At 37.7% G+C, this 15,351-nt stretch overlaps 1 protein-coding gene across 1 annotated transcript in view; it reads left to right on the top strand.

Moving 5' to 3' along the window:
• The window catches only part of Tes (testin LIM domain protein), a 40,061-nt gene extending 37,475 nt beyond the window's left edge, over positions 1 to 2,586 (top strand). Inside the window, exon 7 of the mRNA XM_005332283.4 lies at positions 362 to 2,586. Coding sequence (XP_005332340.1) covers positions 362 to 550 — 189 coding nt within the window. The 3' untranslated portion in view covers positions 551 to 2,586. The remainder of the gene's footprint in view (positions 1 to 361) is intronic.
• Positions 2,587 to 15,351: the final 12,765 nt, after the last annotated feature.

Below are 15,351 nucleotides of genomic sequence, written 5' to 3'. Positions count from 1 at the left end.
CTCATAAACTTCTTTATAATTACTAATGTGCAGTCTAATAGAATATGCCAAAATGTACTGTTTTAGAACTTGTCAAAACTTTCCACCTTCAACAACATAGGGACATCTTTGAAGCATCAGTCATGCATTTGGCCTTCATCTTATATCTCTCACAGTGCTCACCATTTAGATCCCCATTAAGGGTTATTGGTTTAAAAGGCTAACTAGAAGGTCACTCAATCTGAGTTGTATATTTCTGAAGTAGTCATTCTCAGTTTTAATTTACCATCTGAAGAAACGTGTTAGTGTGTCCTAATATGAAAATGTTACTGTCAGTTTGATCTCTCACTCTCCTCTCTTCTCTTGTATTATTCCTGAGCAGGTGTGTCAAGGATGCCACAATGCCATCGATCCAGAAGTGCAACGCGTGACCTACAACAACTTCAGCTGGCATGCAACCACAGAGTGCTTTCTGTGCTCCTGCTGCAGCAAGAGCCTCATTGGGCAGAAGTTCATGCCCGTAGAAGGGATGGTTTTCTGTTCGATAGAGTGCAAGAAATTAATGTCTTAGGAGGAGAGAACCAAGCAATATTGAGCCATATCTATCCAAAGTGGTCTGCATTTCTACTGTAAAATGCAATTTGGAAAAAAAATAATAATAAAAGGGGAAACAAAACTATAAAGAGAACCAGAAGATTTTGTTCAGCATCTTTCTGCATTGTTTTTTCCGTATCAATTTTTTTTCCTCAATTTTAAAAGCCTGCTTTAAGCATTTGATTTTTAAAATGGTAAATAACTTCAGCTTTCTAACGCTTGAGTATAATTAACCTTCAAATCCCTATACCCTTGGTGCCAAATGTAGTATATTAAAAACCCTTAAAAGTTAATGTCTTGAATGGAAAGATGAGCATTCATAGTTCTCTACTCCTTCTTTCCTTCATCTGTGAAATAAAAAGGAAATTAAATTTGCCCTAATGTCAAGGCTCTGTATTTGATGCACAGTTAATTCCTTTTAACAGAGAAAATAGAAATGCAGTGCAATACGTGGAGCTGATATTTGAATGCCTGTGCATTTGCTCTTTCCTTGTTCCGGCAGGGATAGCATTTTCTTTATTGCATTTCCCTGTATTTTATTTACCCTACCTCTCAATATTTTCTTTGTAAACTGAACTGAAGATCTCCATCTGTGGCCTTTTTATTATCACATGTGGTACAACAATATCCACACTTTTTAACTTTTATAGATTTTTGTCTTGGGCATAAAAGCCACACCACTCATTTATGTTGTCTTCAATCCAAAGAACATGTCGTTTTTGTACACAGAAAACTATATCTTGTAATGATTGCACTTGCCTGTCATGGTTTGAATAAATGTTTTACATGGCTTTCAGTCTTATCCAATGGATACTGTCTTATGATACTTCTAAACCTATTCATAGATATAATGTCTTTGCCTGTATACTTTCATCCTTAGGTATGTCTAATGTTTATTTTTCCTTGTATACTTCCATACATAGTTATTCACCATGAAAATTAAATGTAATGAATTATATGTATATTCAAAATAAAGTCTTACACTTGAGTAATTGCCCCCACCCCCATCCTTTTGAGTAAAAATCCTTCTGCAGTTAAGTGCCTGATACAGCAGAGGGCAGTGTCTCCAAGTAGAAAAACTATTCAGATAAAAAGGACTGACAGAAGAGAAACTAAACTACATTATAGAGAAGGGTTAAATTTTATGAAACTTTAAATCAGAACATTTCAGTTATTTTCAGGTCATGCAAGAGTTTTTTTTTAGAAAAAAATATTTTAACTGAATTTGGGGAAACTTCCATGAAATTCGGACAATATTACTCTGATGCTCGAGTTGCAACTTCTCAGTTTCTTAGAAATCCTTTTATGGCAACCTATTGTGAGAAATGAAGTAAATGGGAAATAATATTCTCTTCCTAATCATGTAAGATTGTGAGAGCTTGCTTTCTTTTCTTTAGTCTGAAGTATTTCTCTTAGTGGGAATGGTACTTTTCTCTGGCATATACCCAGAATAATTTGCTTTCATATTTTGCTGCTCATGTTTGTTAGTGCTTCTCTTTATATCTTGTGCACACATATACACCTGTGTACATACAAATAGACAAGCATTCTCTCTGCCCTATACTATCCCCAACCATGGAAAAGGTATCTTGCAATTTGAATATGTGTTACCCTACAAAAAGAAGTAATCTAATTCTGCATGCAGTTTTAAAAGCTAATATTACAAATACCCATAATTGTGTTTAAATATCACTTGATGTTTACCTTTTGCCTTTATCTTAAATAGTATTATATATATACATATATTTTTTTCCACAACATTTCATGCACGAAGTTCAACAGCTTACCTTTCCCAAAAGTGGCTAAGTGAGAATAAACTGAAGGAGAAATCCTTCATATTAATGGCATGACTCTTGGCCAGCCTGGAACCATGCCTGAGACTGAGACAGAATCAGGCTGCATTAGGGATATAGAAGCCCAAGGAATTTGACCAAATCCATCGTTCACTACCCAAAAGAATGATTGCATGTGTATTAGGCTATTTCTGGAACCAATAAACTGATCATCATGGAAGATTATCTGGATTTGTGCATTTTATTTCTCTAAAAGTAGATAATGTAAGATTTTATTCTAATCATTCCCCATGGATCAAATGATAGAAGTTTCATCATAACCCCATGTAAATTCTATTTTCAATTTTGATGCTTAATAAGCATTTAACAACATCTGTGTAGTTAGCAATAGAGATCCTCACATTGGGAGGGAGAAAATGCCAGAGTGCAGAACCATTGCTGCCACCACAGAGAAGAGATGTCCTTTTCCTTCTGTGGAGTACCCATCTTGAATATTACAAGATACGAGATGACTTCTGTTTCCTGTCCCCTGAAAAGCAGTGAGAAAAGGGTTGGATGGGGAAAGAGAAAGGAAATAATTCTCTCCTGAGATCCATAAAGTTCAAAGCAAGATTTTGATGCATCATCAGTTGCTGAAGTATATTGAGGTAATACATTTATTATCCTTAGTAGAATCAGCTCACATTAAACAATCAGGAACTCCTTCATGAAATCTACACCTATTAATCTTTAAGCAGAAATATTTTTTTGGATATAGTTAAACTCATGAGAAATCAATGTATTTTGTTACTCAATGCTATTATGAAATCCGAGTTGCTCTTGAGACTTACTGGATTTATTGGCTTTTATATGTTTTATGTTACCTTTATCTTTTTTCCTCTAGAAATAAGGGACTGAGGATTGTTTTTTCTTTAATCAACTCTAGCTGAAACTTACGTGACTGAAGTTTTCAAGCATATATTTCCAAGTCTGACTTTGAAGGATTTCAGCCCAATTTTACCAAAGAGGGGAGATTCATTATTGACTCATTCTTAAGCAATTTCCTACACTTAGTGTTTAAACTCATCTGACTTCACCATGGTTACCAAAAAGACACCACCATCCAAGATCAGTGTGAATCCTTTGTCTCAGGATGCCCTGGCATATCTGAACTTGTCTTCTTCGTATTCATTTAATTCCTTAGAAAACTTATGACTCCATCATTATCTCCAAATAAAAACACTTTACCCAATTTCTTACCAGACACTCTGTCCCTTACTGACCTCCAGTTACCTAAGGGCTCAATGCCAACCCTGGTGATTTTACTGAATGCTCACATACATGATAAGAAGCCACTGCACCTGGAGTACATGGGTGTTTTGAGCACACAACATGAAAAACATTCTGGCTTAACAGAATTTCTTACACATTTTCTCCAGATGCTTAAGTAGCTTTGGCTAATTATTTTTTGTCTTTTTATGGGGAACATGTCACTGTAGCTTCTATTCATCTGATAATATATTTTGAAACACTCAAAATAAAATGGCATTAACCTTTTATACTTGTTTTGAATGGCATTTTACGCTGACATTTTTTAAAGGCTGCTATTGATTTTTCTTACATGATAGTTCTCCCCAGAATATCTTGACCTTCAGACAATAACAAAAGCAACTTGTACCCGTTATCATTACTAGAGTCAGCCAATATTGAATGCAGAGATGTGGAAGTTGATTTCTCCATAATTATTGACTAAGGGCATCGTGGTATAGTTCAAAGGAGGGCTGGGTCTATACAGACGCCTTCTGTTCAAGTTCCATTGATTCTCCTCTTCCCCACAATTACAGCTGAGTAGGATGGAGGACAGAGTGTTAGATTTGAGCAGTTTAAGAAATAATAGACATGAGTGTTGGATGGACATCATCAAATATGTTGAGGTCAAGAATAACAATAGAAAAAACAAGAATTAAGGTGGGGGTGGTGTTTGACATCAAAGAATGTGAAGGAATGTCCTGGAATTTGACAGAAGATGGGAACTAAGGTTAGAAATGGGTGGGTATATCTGAGGCCATGTACTATGTTTCAAAAAGCTGCAATTGTTAGAAGCAACAACAACAAAAACTAGAGGAAATGAAAACAGAGAAAGACACCAACCCCCACAGGTGCTGTGAAATGCCTACATAGAGAAAAACAAATAACCAGCCTCTACTTGAAAATCTACAAAAACAAAAAACAGAGACTTTGGGGATTACCAAGTGTCAGTTGCTGCAAGGAGATGAAGAGGTTTTGAATACAAGGGAGTTTGCAGTTCACAGAAGTTGGATTTCAGAGGATACAGAGGTAAAGTTAGTGTGTGAAGAGATGGGTCAGATGAGGACATTCTAAAAGCATTTAACCAGGGCTGGGAGGTGTGGTGAGGCTAGTCCTATTGGTCTCCTAGAGAAAGGTGAATAGTCAGGAATGCTTTTGGCAATAAGTAACTAAAAACTAAGAATGTCTTAAAGACAAAAGGCAGGCTAGCCCAAGTTTGGCAAGTTCATTGGAATCCCTCTGCTCTGCTGTTCTCTTTGTGTGGCCTTCAGTTCTAACGTTTGTCTGACATCCAAGCTCCACTCCTTCACATGACAGCATCAAAGTAATAGAGGAAAATAGAGGCAAATGCATGTTTACTCTCTGGAGAAGGAAATCTCTTCCAGGGAGAACCAGCAGACTCACCTACACTTCCATTTCATTGTTAGAGCTAAGTTACATGCTCATCCCCATCAAAGGCAAAAGGAAACAGTAGCCATGAGTAACTTAGCTAATCATCATTCCTACCCTGAGAGCTGGCCACCTGGGAGGGGATTATTTTCTGGTATAGGAAAGGGAGAAATGACTGCTGAATTGGCAAATGAGTGACAGACACAGCAACGGTGAATAACTGTTTAGAGGCAAAGCCTGTACCTAGAAGTTATGCATGTGTGTGTGTGATTCTGAAGCTTAGGGTTTCCATTGGCTTGTGCAATGAGACAGGGAGATCACTTATGGACAGCTTTCTTAGGCAGGAATCTACTTACATAATAGCCAGCATTGATGTAGAGTCAGAGTGGCATGGCTGCTGGGCTGCCAAGCTATGCAGCCAGCCTACTGGTCCCTGCTAAGAAGCTGCAGTGGAGAGTGGGAGCAGCAGAGTGGACCTGGGTGGGTTGGAATGCAGAGGCAAGCATGGCCTTAAACCATGTGGAGCCCACCATGCAGGCACACAGGTTGTGAGGCATTGTGTGCCAAGGTATGCTGACCTATTACCCTTCAGTAGCCAGGCCTGGGCACTTTACCGATGCCTGTTGCAAGAGCCTGCTCCACATAGCACTGCAGCCCAGAACCTGCAAGCACAGAGGATCCACCAACCTCAACCTCCTGTTTTCTGACCTGCTGCTAGAAAATGAAAATGGGGCAGACCTGAGTCTTGAGTTGAGACTCAAGAGTTGACCAAGAACTTAGTACTTTTCCAAACCCTAATAAGCATGATTTTTGACCAATAGCAGTGACTCCAAGTGTTATAAAAACCCCTAGACTAACACACTCAAAAGAATAAAATGTGCTATCCCGTCCCCTCTTGGACTGCAAGAGTTCTCTTTCTGTTTCTTCAGTAAATCCTACTCTCACAACTCACTCATCCTGGTATATGTATCTCATTCTTCAAATTTAAGACAGGAACAGGGAAGAAGAAATCAATGGTGTCTCTGCAGCACTGGAGGACATGGCTCACCATTAACACCTGCAAAACTTCTGGGCAGCTGAGACCTGCAATCTTATTCAAACCCCTCCTACCAGCCGACGCTGGGGGAAACTCCAATCTCACCTGCCAGCAGAAGCAGAGAATCAAGGTTCATCTCAAAACTTTGGTTTCAAGAGCAAGAGACAATGTGATGACTTGGGTTGCTGGTTACTGCATTTCTCTTGGGTGATTCCTCCCACTACCTCATTCCCGTTTTTAAGCTACAGATCACTGTTACTTTCCCTACCAAATATCACCCACCACACAAGTGATAATTTATTCCACGCTGATTAATCTAGCAACTTGAAATACTCATTTCAATCTATCTGTGCCTTTCCTATACCATGGCCCCAACTTTTTTTCATAACCTTATCATTTCTCACCAGGTATATTGTAAATTCCTTTCAGGTCTTCCACTCTGCAGTCTCACTCTTGTTCTAATTCAATGGTGCTCAAATTTTAATATGCATTAGAATCACCTGGAGAGCATCGTTTTTTTGTTTTTTTTTTTTTCCTTTTCTTTTCTTGGTGCTGGGGACTGAACCCAGGGGCACTTCATCACTAATCAACATCCCCAGTTCTTTTTTTTTTTTTTTTTTTTTGAGATAGGGTCTTGCTAAGTTGCCGAGGCTGGCCTTGAACTTGCAATCCTCCTACCTTAGCTTCTCAAATTGCTGGAATTACAGGCTGGAACCACTATACCCAGGTCTGGAGAACTTCTTAAATACAGATTACTGGACCCCACCTCTGTTTCTGACTCAGTAAGTGTTGGAAATGGCCTGAGGGTTTGCATCCTAATAAGTTCCCAGGAGATGATGACACTGAAGATTTGAATCTACACTTTGAGAAATGTTGTTCTGATCCACTCTATTCTCCTACCAGAGTATCAGACAAAGGTGGCAATTCTATAATCCTATTTAAAACATCTGAGTGATACAGACTCTTTTCATACCCCTTTCACACACACATTGTCATCTAGCCATACCCAAATGTTTAGTTTCTTGAAGCTAGTAGTGTCTTTCATACTTCTATGACTTTGCAAAGGTAGGTAACTTTGAAAAGTTAATCCATGGCCCTCTCCTATCCCAGGTTTAGGACCCATCCTATGTTCACAAATGTCTTGACCTATACTAACTACTATCTTTCCAATTTCATGACCCTACTTAGTGAAGGACTATAATTGTATTGTTTATTTCCCTAGCACCCAATAAGGACATACCACATGATATACACTGTCAAAATGGTGAATAAGGAAATGAGTTAAGTAACACCTAAATGAGCCTAAAAAACCGGTAAGAGATTTCTAGTTGAGATGAAGCTCATTTGTTCAAGTTTATAAGACTTGGGGCAGAAGAAAAAAACATAGCTCTGTAGACCTAGCAATTTAAAAAAAAAAATCAATTACTTCCATTGACAAAAAAATGGCAATACATGAAACCAATTATATTGCCCTCAAACATACTTACTACAATTCCCTTTTCTGTTTCCTTCATACCTCTAGCTGCCCTCTATACAAGTTCTGCAAACCTCAATCCTGCCCAATTTTTATTCTCTTGCATGTAGCCATCTCCATTTCTCCACATTCCTTCATTTATGTATTCATTATTCTCACAGTCAAACCATCAATATTTATTGAGTATCTGCTGTGTGTTGGGAATGGTTAGAGAACTGGGAACAAAGCAGAGAACAAAACAAGATCCTTGCTCTCATGGGTATTTTAACTGAACTGCTAGAGAGAACAGATGGGGTGTAAAGAATTTAACAAATCAACTGAAATGTTGTCCAAATGGGAGGAAGGGGAGACTCAAGGGTAGAGGGTGAACAAATAACTAAAGAAGGACATAAAAATATTAAACCATAAGGACTTCTTGGTACATGTAATGAAGTTAAAATTTTGTCACATGTACATATCACATTTCTAAGTTTTAGCAGACGGGGAGAATAAGATTTAGTGATCACAATTAATAATAAAATATTATGTATTTCAAAAATTACTAAAAGAGTAGATTTAAAGCATTTCAACACAAAAATGATAAGTAGATAAAAAGAGGAATATGTTAATTAACTTGATCAAATCTTTGTACCATGTATATAAAAACATCACATTGTACCTTGTAAATATATTACTATTGTTAATTTTAAAAAGTTTCCTCTAAGGTTCCCATATTACTCTTTATGTTTCCAGGTGAGAATTAGTTTCTTTGTGATAATCAAATTGGACCTCAGGAAGGTAAGGAACTCTTCCACAAGAATCATTTTAACCCCACTGCCTAAGAAATCACACAGCTTCACTCCCCAAAGAAAGACACATATATTCTTCTATATGAAATTGAGAGTAAGAAAAATAACTGCAAAGTAGCCCTCCTCTCCCCCTTATCTGCAGGGGATACATTCTAAGGCCCTGCCCCCCGGATTCCTGAAACTATGGATAGTAACAAATCCTGCATATTACTGTGTTTTTCCTATACATACAGAAAGAAATTCACTGCCCTTTCTATCCTAACTAAGCATTTACACTTTGTGGTCATAACTTTTGCAGTTTGAGGTATGACAGCAAAACTAGCATGAATTTATTTTTCTTTCTACACAATGTCACAAACAGTTTTGTTCTTATCATAGATCTTAGCAACTTCAACATAGGATTCTTTTCATTCCTTATTAAATTGTGAACCTTCACCCTTTCACTAGAGGGAGCACTTTTTGACTTTTCTTAGCAGATCCATATTGCTGTCATCTCTATTTATAATGTTTTGGGTATGAGGTGTCCCCCTAAAGCTCCTGTGTTCATGCAGGAAGTGAAATAATTAGATTATAAAAGCCATAACCTAGTCAATGGATTAATCCACTTGATGGGTTAACAATATGAATGGATTACTGAATGGCAAAGGTAGGCAAGTAGGGCATGGCTGGAATAAGTGGGTCAAAGGGTATGTGACTTGAAAAATGTATACTTTGTCCCTGGCTCTTCCTGCTCTCCTTCTCTGCTTCCTGGCCACCATGAAGTGAGCAGCTTTCTTCTGCCATCAACCTTGTGCCATGGTGTTTTGCCTTACCTCAGACATAGAGCAATGAAATCCACTGACCATGTATTAAAACTTTGAAATTGTGAGTTAAAAAATATTCCTCCTATAAGTTGTTCTTGTCAAGCATTTTGGTCACAGTAACAAAAAAGCAGACTGCTCTTGTCCTTGGGGACATTATTAAGTAAAATAAGGGTCACTTGAGCATAAGCATTGTGATACAATGACTGTCAATGTGAAAACTAAGTAACTAATGGGATGGCAGTGTATACAGTGTGGATATACTGGACAAAGGGATGATTCATGTCCTAGATGATACTGCATAAAATTTTATCACACATCTTAGATTGGCATGCAATTTAAAGCTATTTCTAGAATTTTTCACTTAGTATTTTCAGGCCCTTGTTGATCACAAGTAACTGCAACCACGGAAAGCTAAGCTTTCTGGATAAAAGATGACTGCTGTATCTCCTTTTTTATTTTGATTTTCAGGGAACTGTGAGCAAAATCTGTCCCTCTGCTAGCATAGTAACTGTGACTAAATATCTGCTACATTTCCAGACAACTTTGTTGTATGTGTTCTTATTTTTGTCAGCTTCAAATTCTTTATGGAATTAGATCCTCACCTAATTCGGGGTCTTCTTGGTCAGGATTGCTTTCTTCCCTTTTCCAAAATAACAAAAAAAAAGTTATTTATTTTAAGGGTACGAGGGGTGGGGAGCAGTGTGGATAGGAAAGTATTCAGCCCAGGAAGGAAGAGCCATCAGCTGTCCCTCCATCTTGCTCTTATCCAGGTTCTTCTCTGAACATTGGCTCCATTGTTCTTACTCTGTAAACATATTTCTCTGCCTAGGAAAACATGGGTGCTCCATGTTTATTAGCAAGCAATTAAAAATGTGACTTTAGCACATGAGTACATGAGTTAAAAACCATTTCCTAAGGGAAAGTTTTTTTGGACTATTAACAGCTACCCTACAACTGTATGTAGTAACATTACCTAAGTAAGAGATAAGCAAAAACAAAAACAAAAAAAAGAACAACAACAACAACAACAAAAACCCTCAGGTGGTCATTAAAGAATGAGAATGGGAAGAATGAGACAGAAAATACACCTGGCATTTCTGAAACATTCCCAAATAATCAAACACAATTTGAGAAAAAAGAATGTTTTAAGAATAAATGGGGGGCTGGGGCTGGGGCACAGTAGTAGAGCACTTGCCTAGCATATGTTATAAATCCCATTATACCAAGAAGCTGACTAGCCTATTGGTTTGGATTACAAAATTCTCCAGAAAGAAAACCAAATGGTTCCAACTCTTTCACACTTGACAAGCCAGTTTCTACCCTAAGGGTAGAGTTGTGTAACCTAAGAACAATGGTTCAAAATCTCCCAAATGAGTTTTGTTTGTTTGTTGCAGGCATCAGGATACACAGTTGGAATAAGGCAGGTAAAATAAAAAAGATACCCTCCAAAATGAATACTATAATTGAAAACAGTAGACATAAAGGAGGATAGTCTGCCTGCCACTAGCCAAACGATCATCAAACTTATTCCTAGTGGAACTATATTTTCCAGCATTCCCTAAAGCTGTGAGAGGCTTGAATTGGTTTTTGCCAATAGAGTATGGACAGAGTAATATAGTTCCCTTCTAGGCCATTACAACTCAAAAATCTCTACAAGATGGTCGTGCCAAGAGATAAAGAAGCATCTGCCCTCCACACATCTCTTACCATACCATGATGTAAGCAAGAAATGTGCATATATTGGTTTAAGTCACTAAGATTAGTGTTGTCTATTATGAGAATTAACCTTCTCTAGTACAGATTACCTTTTCTAACAAGGGGAGACCATTTATTCATGCCACAAACATCCCTTAACAAGTCCATGTGTTACATTGTGCTATTGGGGAACTGAAAGTGAATGGACAGATCTTTGTTCTCGATTTTTCATAGTCTCTTGGAGGAGATAGGCTGGTGAAAGAACATAAAAGTGATGAAGATCTGTCCTTGGGAGGAACTGAAAGAAATGATCCCAAAGTGGTTGTTTGTGATGTTGGCGTATCTTCTGTAGTATGAGAGGTTATTGTCACTGTTTTCCTAGGTGAGTGGATGGGTAAATAGAAACACAGCAAAAATAAAATTTAAGAGATCAGGACACAGTAGGATTGGAAGTCAGGGAGCAGAGAAGTCAATTGGAAGATCTGTGGGGACATCAACAAGAATGGAAAATCTAATTTGTAGGAATGCCGGAATGAAAGGAAAATGATGTTTGCTTTAGACTGTGTCAGACTTGAGGCGAGTGGTAAGATACAGCAGGGAATTTGGGGCCCGAGTTTTGATGCTCAAGGAAAACATCTGGCTGGAGATACAAGCAAAGAAGTCACTAGATAAAAGGTACCTTAGCATTTCCTGTTGGCTTTTCATAAAACACCCCATCTCTTTATGGAATGTGACTTGTCAAAGATACTTTTGAAATGATTTATTCTAGCTCCCATGTTATTCTAGGTCCCAATAAAGACAATTGAATGTATTTTCTCTTTTCTGAAGAACCAAAACTTATACCAACCATTTTGGTATTTCAACAATAAACAATATAAGGTCTGAGAGCTTTAAAATTCCATGGGACCGAATTTACTAATGCTCAGCTCGTTGAAGCCGTCTCTGCACACATTATGCTTCAAAGGATGACAATGATCTGCTTATCTGACAACACACTACAAAAAAAAAAAAAATGACTGTGTTATACAGTGTTTAGTTGAGCAGCACAATTCCTTATTTCCCCTCTTCCTTGGGCAATGAATGAGCCTCTGAATTCTCAGGTCCTAGTTTACAGATTGTTGGGAGTTTTATCAAATTCTAAGAAAAATCATTTCTGTGTCTCCCTCATCCAACTTTGCAAATTAACTCAAATAGCTGCAACCATGAATTTCGTCTGCCTATAAGCCAGGCCACCAACCAGAACATGCTGGCCATTCCTTGTTTCCCTCCTCCTTTCTCCTTTTTACCTCTTAACTTTCTGAATTTTTCTTCTAAACTCTTTTTTTTTCTGCAGTTTACTCTTCCTTTCCCAATCATTACTCCTCGTCTTTCCTCTCCCTTCTCTGTCTTAACTATTTGACATATTGCTTAATTACCAATTTATAGCATCATTCATTCATTAAGTCCATCAAAGAAGAATAAAGCATTTACAGGAGTCCAGAAGGAGGTAGATAAAAAGAAAAGAGAAATCCATGTATATTACACGGAATCAGCCCAACTGCAGGGTTCAAAATAACTTCTCCATTAATTGGTTTAATTCTAGACTCATTAACTTCATTGGCTACAGTTATTTTCAATACTTTCAATGACCTAAAGTTTCATTTGTAGAAGAAAACGTTTTATTACCTGCACTGCCAAATTTTACTTGGATTCTGGAAAGCTGTTTTAGTCAGCTTTTTCACTGCTGTGACTAAAGGACCGAACCAGAACAACTGTAGAGGAAGAAAGGTTTATTTAGGGGTCCAAGGTTTCAGAGGTCCATAGACAGCAGGCTCCATTCCTCAGGTATTAGGGTCTGTCAACAAGTCAGGATGGCACCTGGCATTTTGCCAGAGGGAGTGGTTTGTGAAGTAACGCCAGTGAGCCATTAAGTGTGGAGATTCCTTATTGGTTGACTGCTGTATCTAGTTATGTTAATTAAGATAAGCTGTGTGTAATGTATATATACCCCTCCTGTCCTACAATAAACGGCTCCCACTCCTGCTGTATCAATGTACACAAGTTGCTTGTCACCCCCCTCCCCTGCCCCAGTTATTTTGCTGCAGCCGGACTGTGGCACTCAGGGCTCAAGGTGAGGCTGAATATCATGGCAGAAGAGCATGTGGAGGGAAGTGGCTCACATGATGATCAGAAAACAGAGAGAGATGCCACTTGCCAGATACAAATATATACCCCACAGCCACGCTCCCAATGAACCACTTCCTCCAGCCAGACCCCACCTGCTTCCAGTTATCACTTAGGGATTAATTCACTGATTCCGGTAAGGCTATAACCCAATAATTTTTCCTCCAAACTTTCTTTCATTGTTTCACACATGAGCTTTTTCACATCTAAGTCAAAACAAAAGGGTAGAAGTCCTATATTCTCATCTTATCGATTGAGAATATGACCATTAATGAAAGCAAATCCATACAGCTTTTTAAAAATCAAAAATAAGTTATTGTTATTCATTTTAAAAAATGTATCCAAAGTAGCATGGACTTCTCCGTGGTAGTAGTTACTCCTGTGAAAACCAGTGTTGTCCATTTTGTGGAAAGATAAAAGAAAGTATATGGATTTCCTTCTTTTAATTTTTTTTTGTAGAAAATTCTATTTTATTCCCATGTTTTTTTTATTTAAAATTATAGCTCAAAAAAAGGTCCATATGTTGGATAACAGCATCATATCCATGTTACTTTTCTGCTATGGTTATGCAAGAGAATGTCCTTTTTTTTTTTTTTTTGGAAAGACACATTAAAGTATTCATGGTTAAAGGAGCATCATGTTTTAGGAAAAACACTGTAGAAAGAAAACAATAGAATAATTATAGCAAATGTTCACAGTTGAGGAAGATGGGTGAAGAGTAAACAGAAATTCTTTGTAATACTGTTTGCAATTTTTTTCACAAGCTTTAAACTATTTTAAAGTACAAAGTTAAAAGAAATTCTCAACTTATTATTCAGGGGGAAACTTGGGACTTTGTTGTAATATGCTCTTATTGATGTTCTCAGTTTTAAATACAATATTTGGCAGGTGGTCTCATAGATATATTTTAGTTTCCAATTACAACTGAAGGAAAAATATATTTCATTGATAGTCATCTCTTTACATAAGTGGAGCACTCACGTGAAGGTTTGGCTCTCCATGGTATGTCATGTAGTGACAAAAGTCCACAGAGAGCTGGACTGGAGCATGAGCCCGCCACTCACCAGCTGTGGCAATGTGAACCACAATTTAAGCTCTCAATCTCAACTTCTCATCTATATAATAGGAATACCAAGCCATCTGTGGCAAAATACATTTTTAAAATGGTCATAAAAATGTTTCTGGCCTCACATATTTTTTTTAGAACCTTGCCATTTGCCATCCAAAGTCCGTTTTCCCTACCCTGAAACCTGAATGGAGTTCTTAAGGGCAAGCCCTACAGTATAAAATTTTATATCCACAGTATTCGGGAGCTTATGCATAATTGATATATCCATTTGTCTTCCTTAAATAAATGCCTTTCATATCTTGAAGATTAAACTAGAACTTGGAGAATAAACAAGGCCCTGTATTCTAAGTTCTTTCCCACTGAATCTTCAGTGATCCTACAGGTGTTGTAGCTACTGGGCCAAAACAGAATGCAAAGATGCCAAGATTATAAGAGGTACTACAACCTCTCCAGGTGTAAACTAACACACTCTCTCTCTCTCTCTCTCTCTCTCTCTCTCTCTCTCTCTCTCTCTCTCTCTCATTTTTTTCTGCTTGCCCTTGGAACCCAGTTATAATATATTGGGGGAAACACAAAAGAAGCCCCTTCAGTCCATGTGGAAAGACTTATGTAAAGAGGAGCTGAGGCTGCCAACTTAGAGCCAGCACTGACTGCTAGACACTCACATGGCCGTGGCCAATCCTTCAAACAATTTCAGCTTCAAGCCTCAAGCCTCCCAGCTGAAGCCCTTCATATCAGCAGAGATAGCCAAACAGAAATTTTTCCATCTAAATTCCAAGACTGCAGTCCATAAGCAAAATGAAAAGTTGTTCCACAGTTCTAAATTTTAGGCCCTTTTGGTTTGTATATATGGTGTCTGTAAGCCTTATTGAACATAATTATTTGATACATAAAGGAGAATTACTAAAAATGTGTACATTTTTTCTGTATGCATTAAAATGTTGTTTGTACAAATGCATACAATTTGTTATTCATATAAATGCATTCTTTGGAACACTAATTTTTATCATTTTATTGTCTCATCTATGTTTCTTCTCCTCTTGTTTAAGAATCCACATAGAAGTACAGTCTTTATAATAAACTGAAGATAACTTCTTTTTGAGAGTGTATAAATAGCAGGAACAATCACAGTACTCTAGATTCAGAAAACCTGGGAGAACTGTTTATAGGACGGCATGTTCCAGAGGCATCGTGGTCATGGAGAAAGCAGAAGGCCAGTGTTCCTTGGGGAGTCTTCAGATCTTGAATTCCTATGCTGGACAAATGGAATCCTCTGCACTC

This window comes from Ictidomys tridecemlineatus, chromosome 2 (assembly GCF_052094955.1).
Source record: "Ictidomys tridecemlineatus isolate mIctTri1 chromosome 2, mIctTri1.hap1, whole genome shotgun sequence".
Taxonomy (NCBI): Eukaryota; Metazoa; Chordata; class Mammalia; order Rodentia; family Sciuridae; genus Ictidomys; species Ictidomys tridecemlineatus.
Note: the sequence above shows the minus strand (reverse complement) of the source record. Positions and strands in the feature narration are given on the sequence as shown.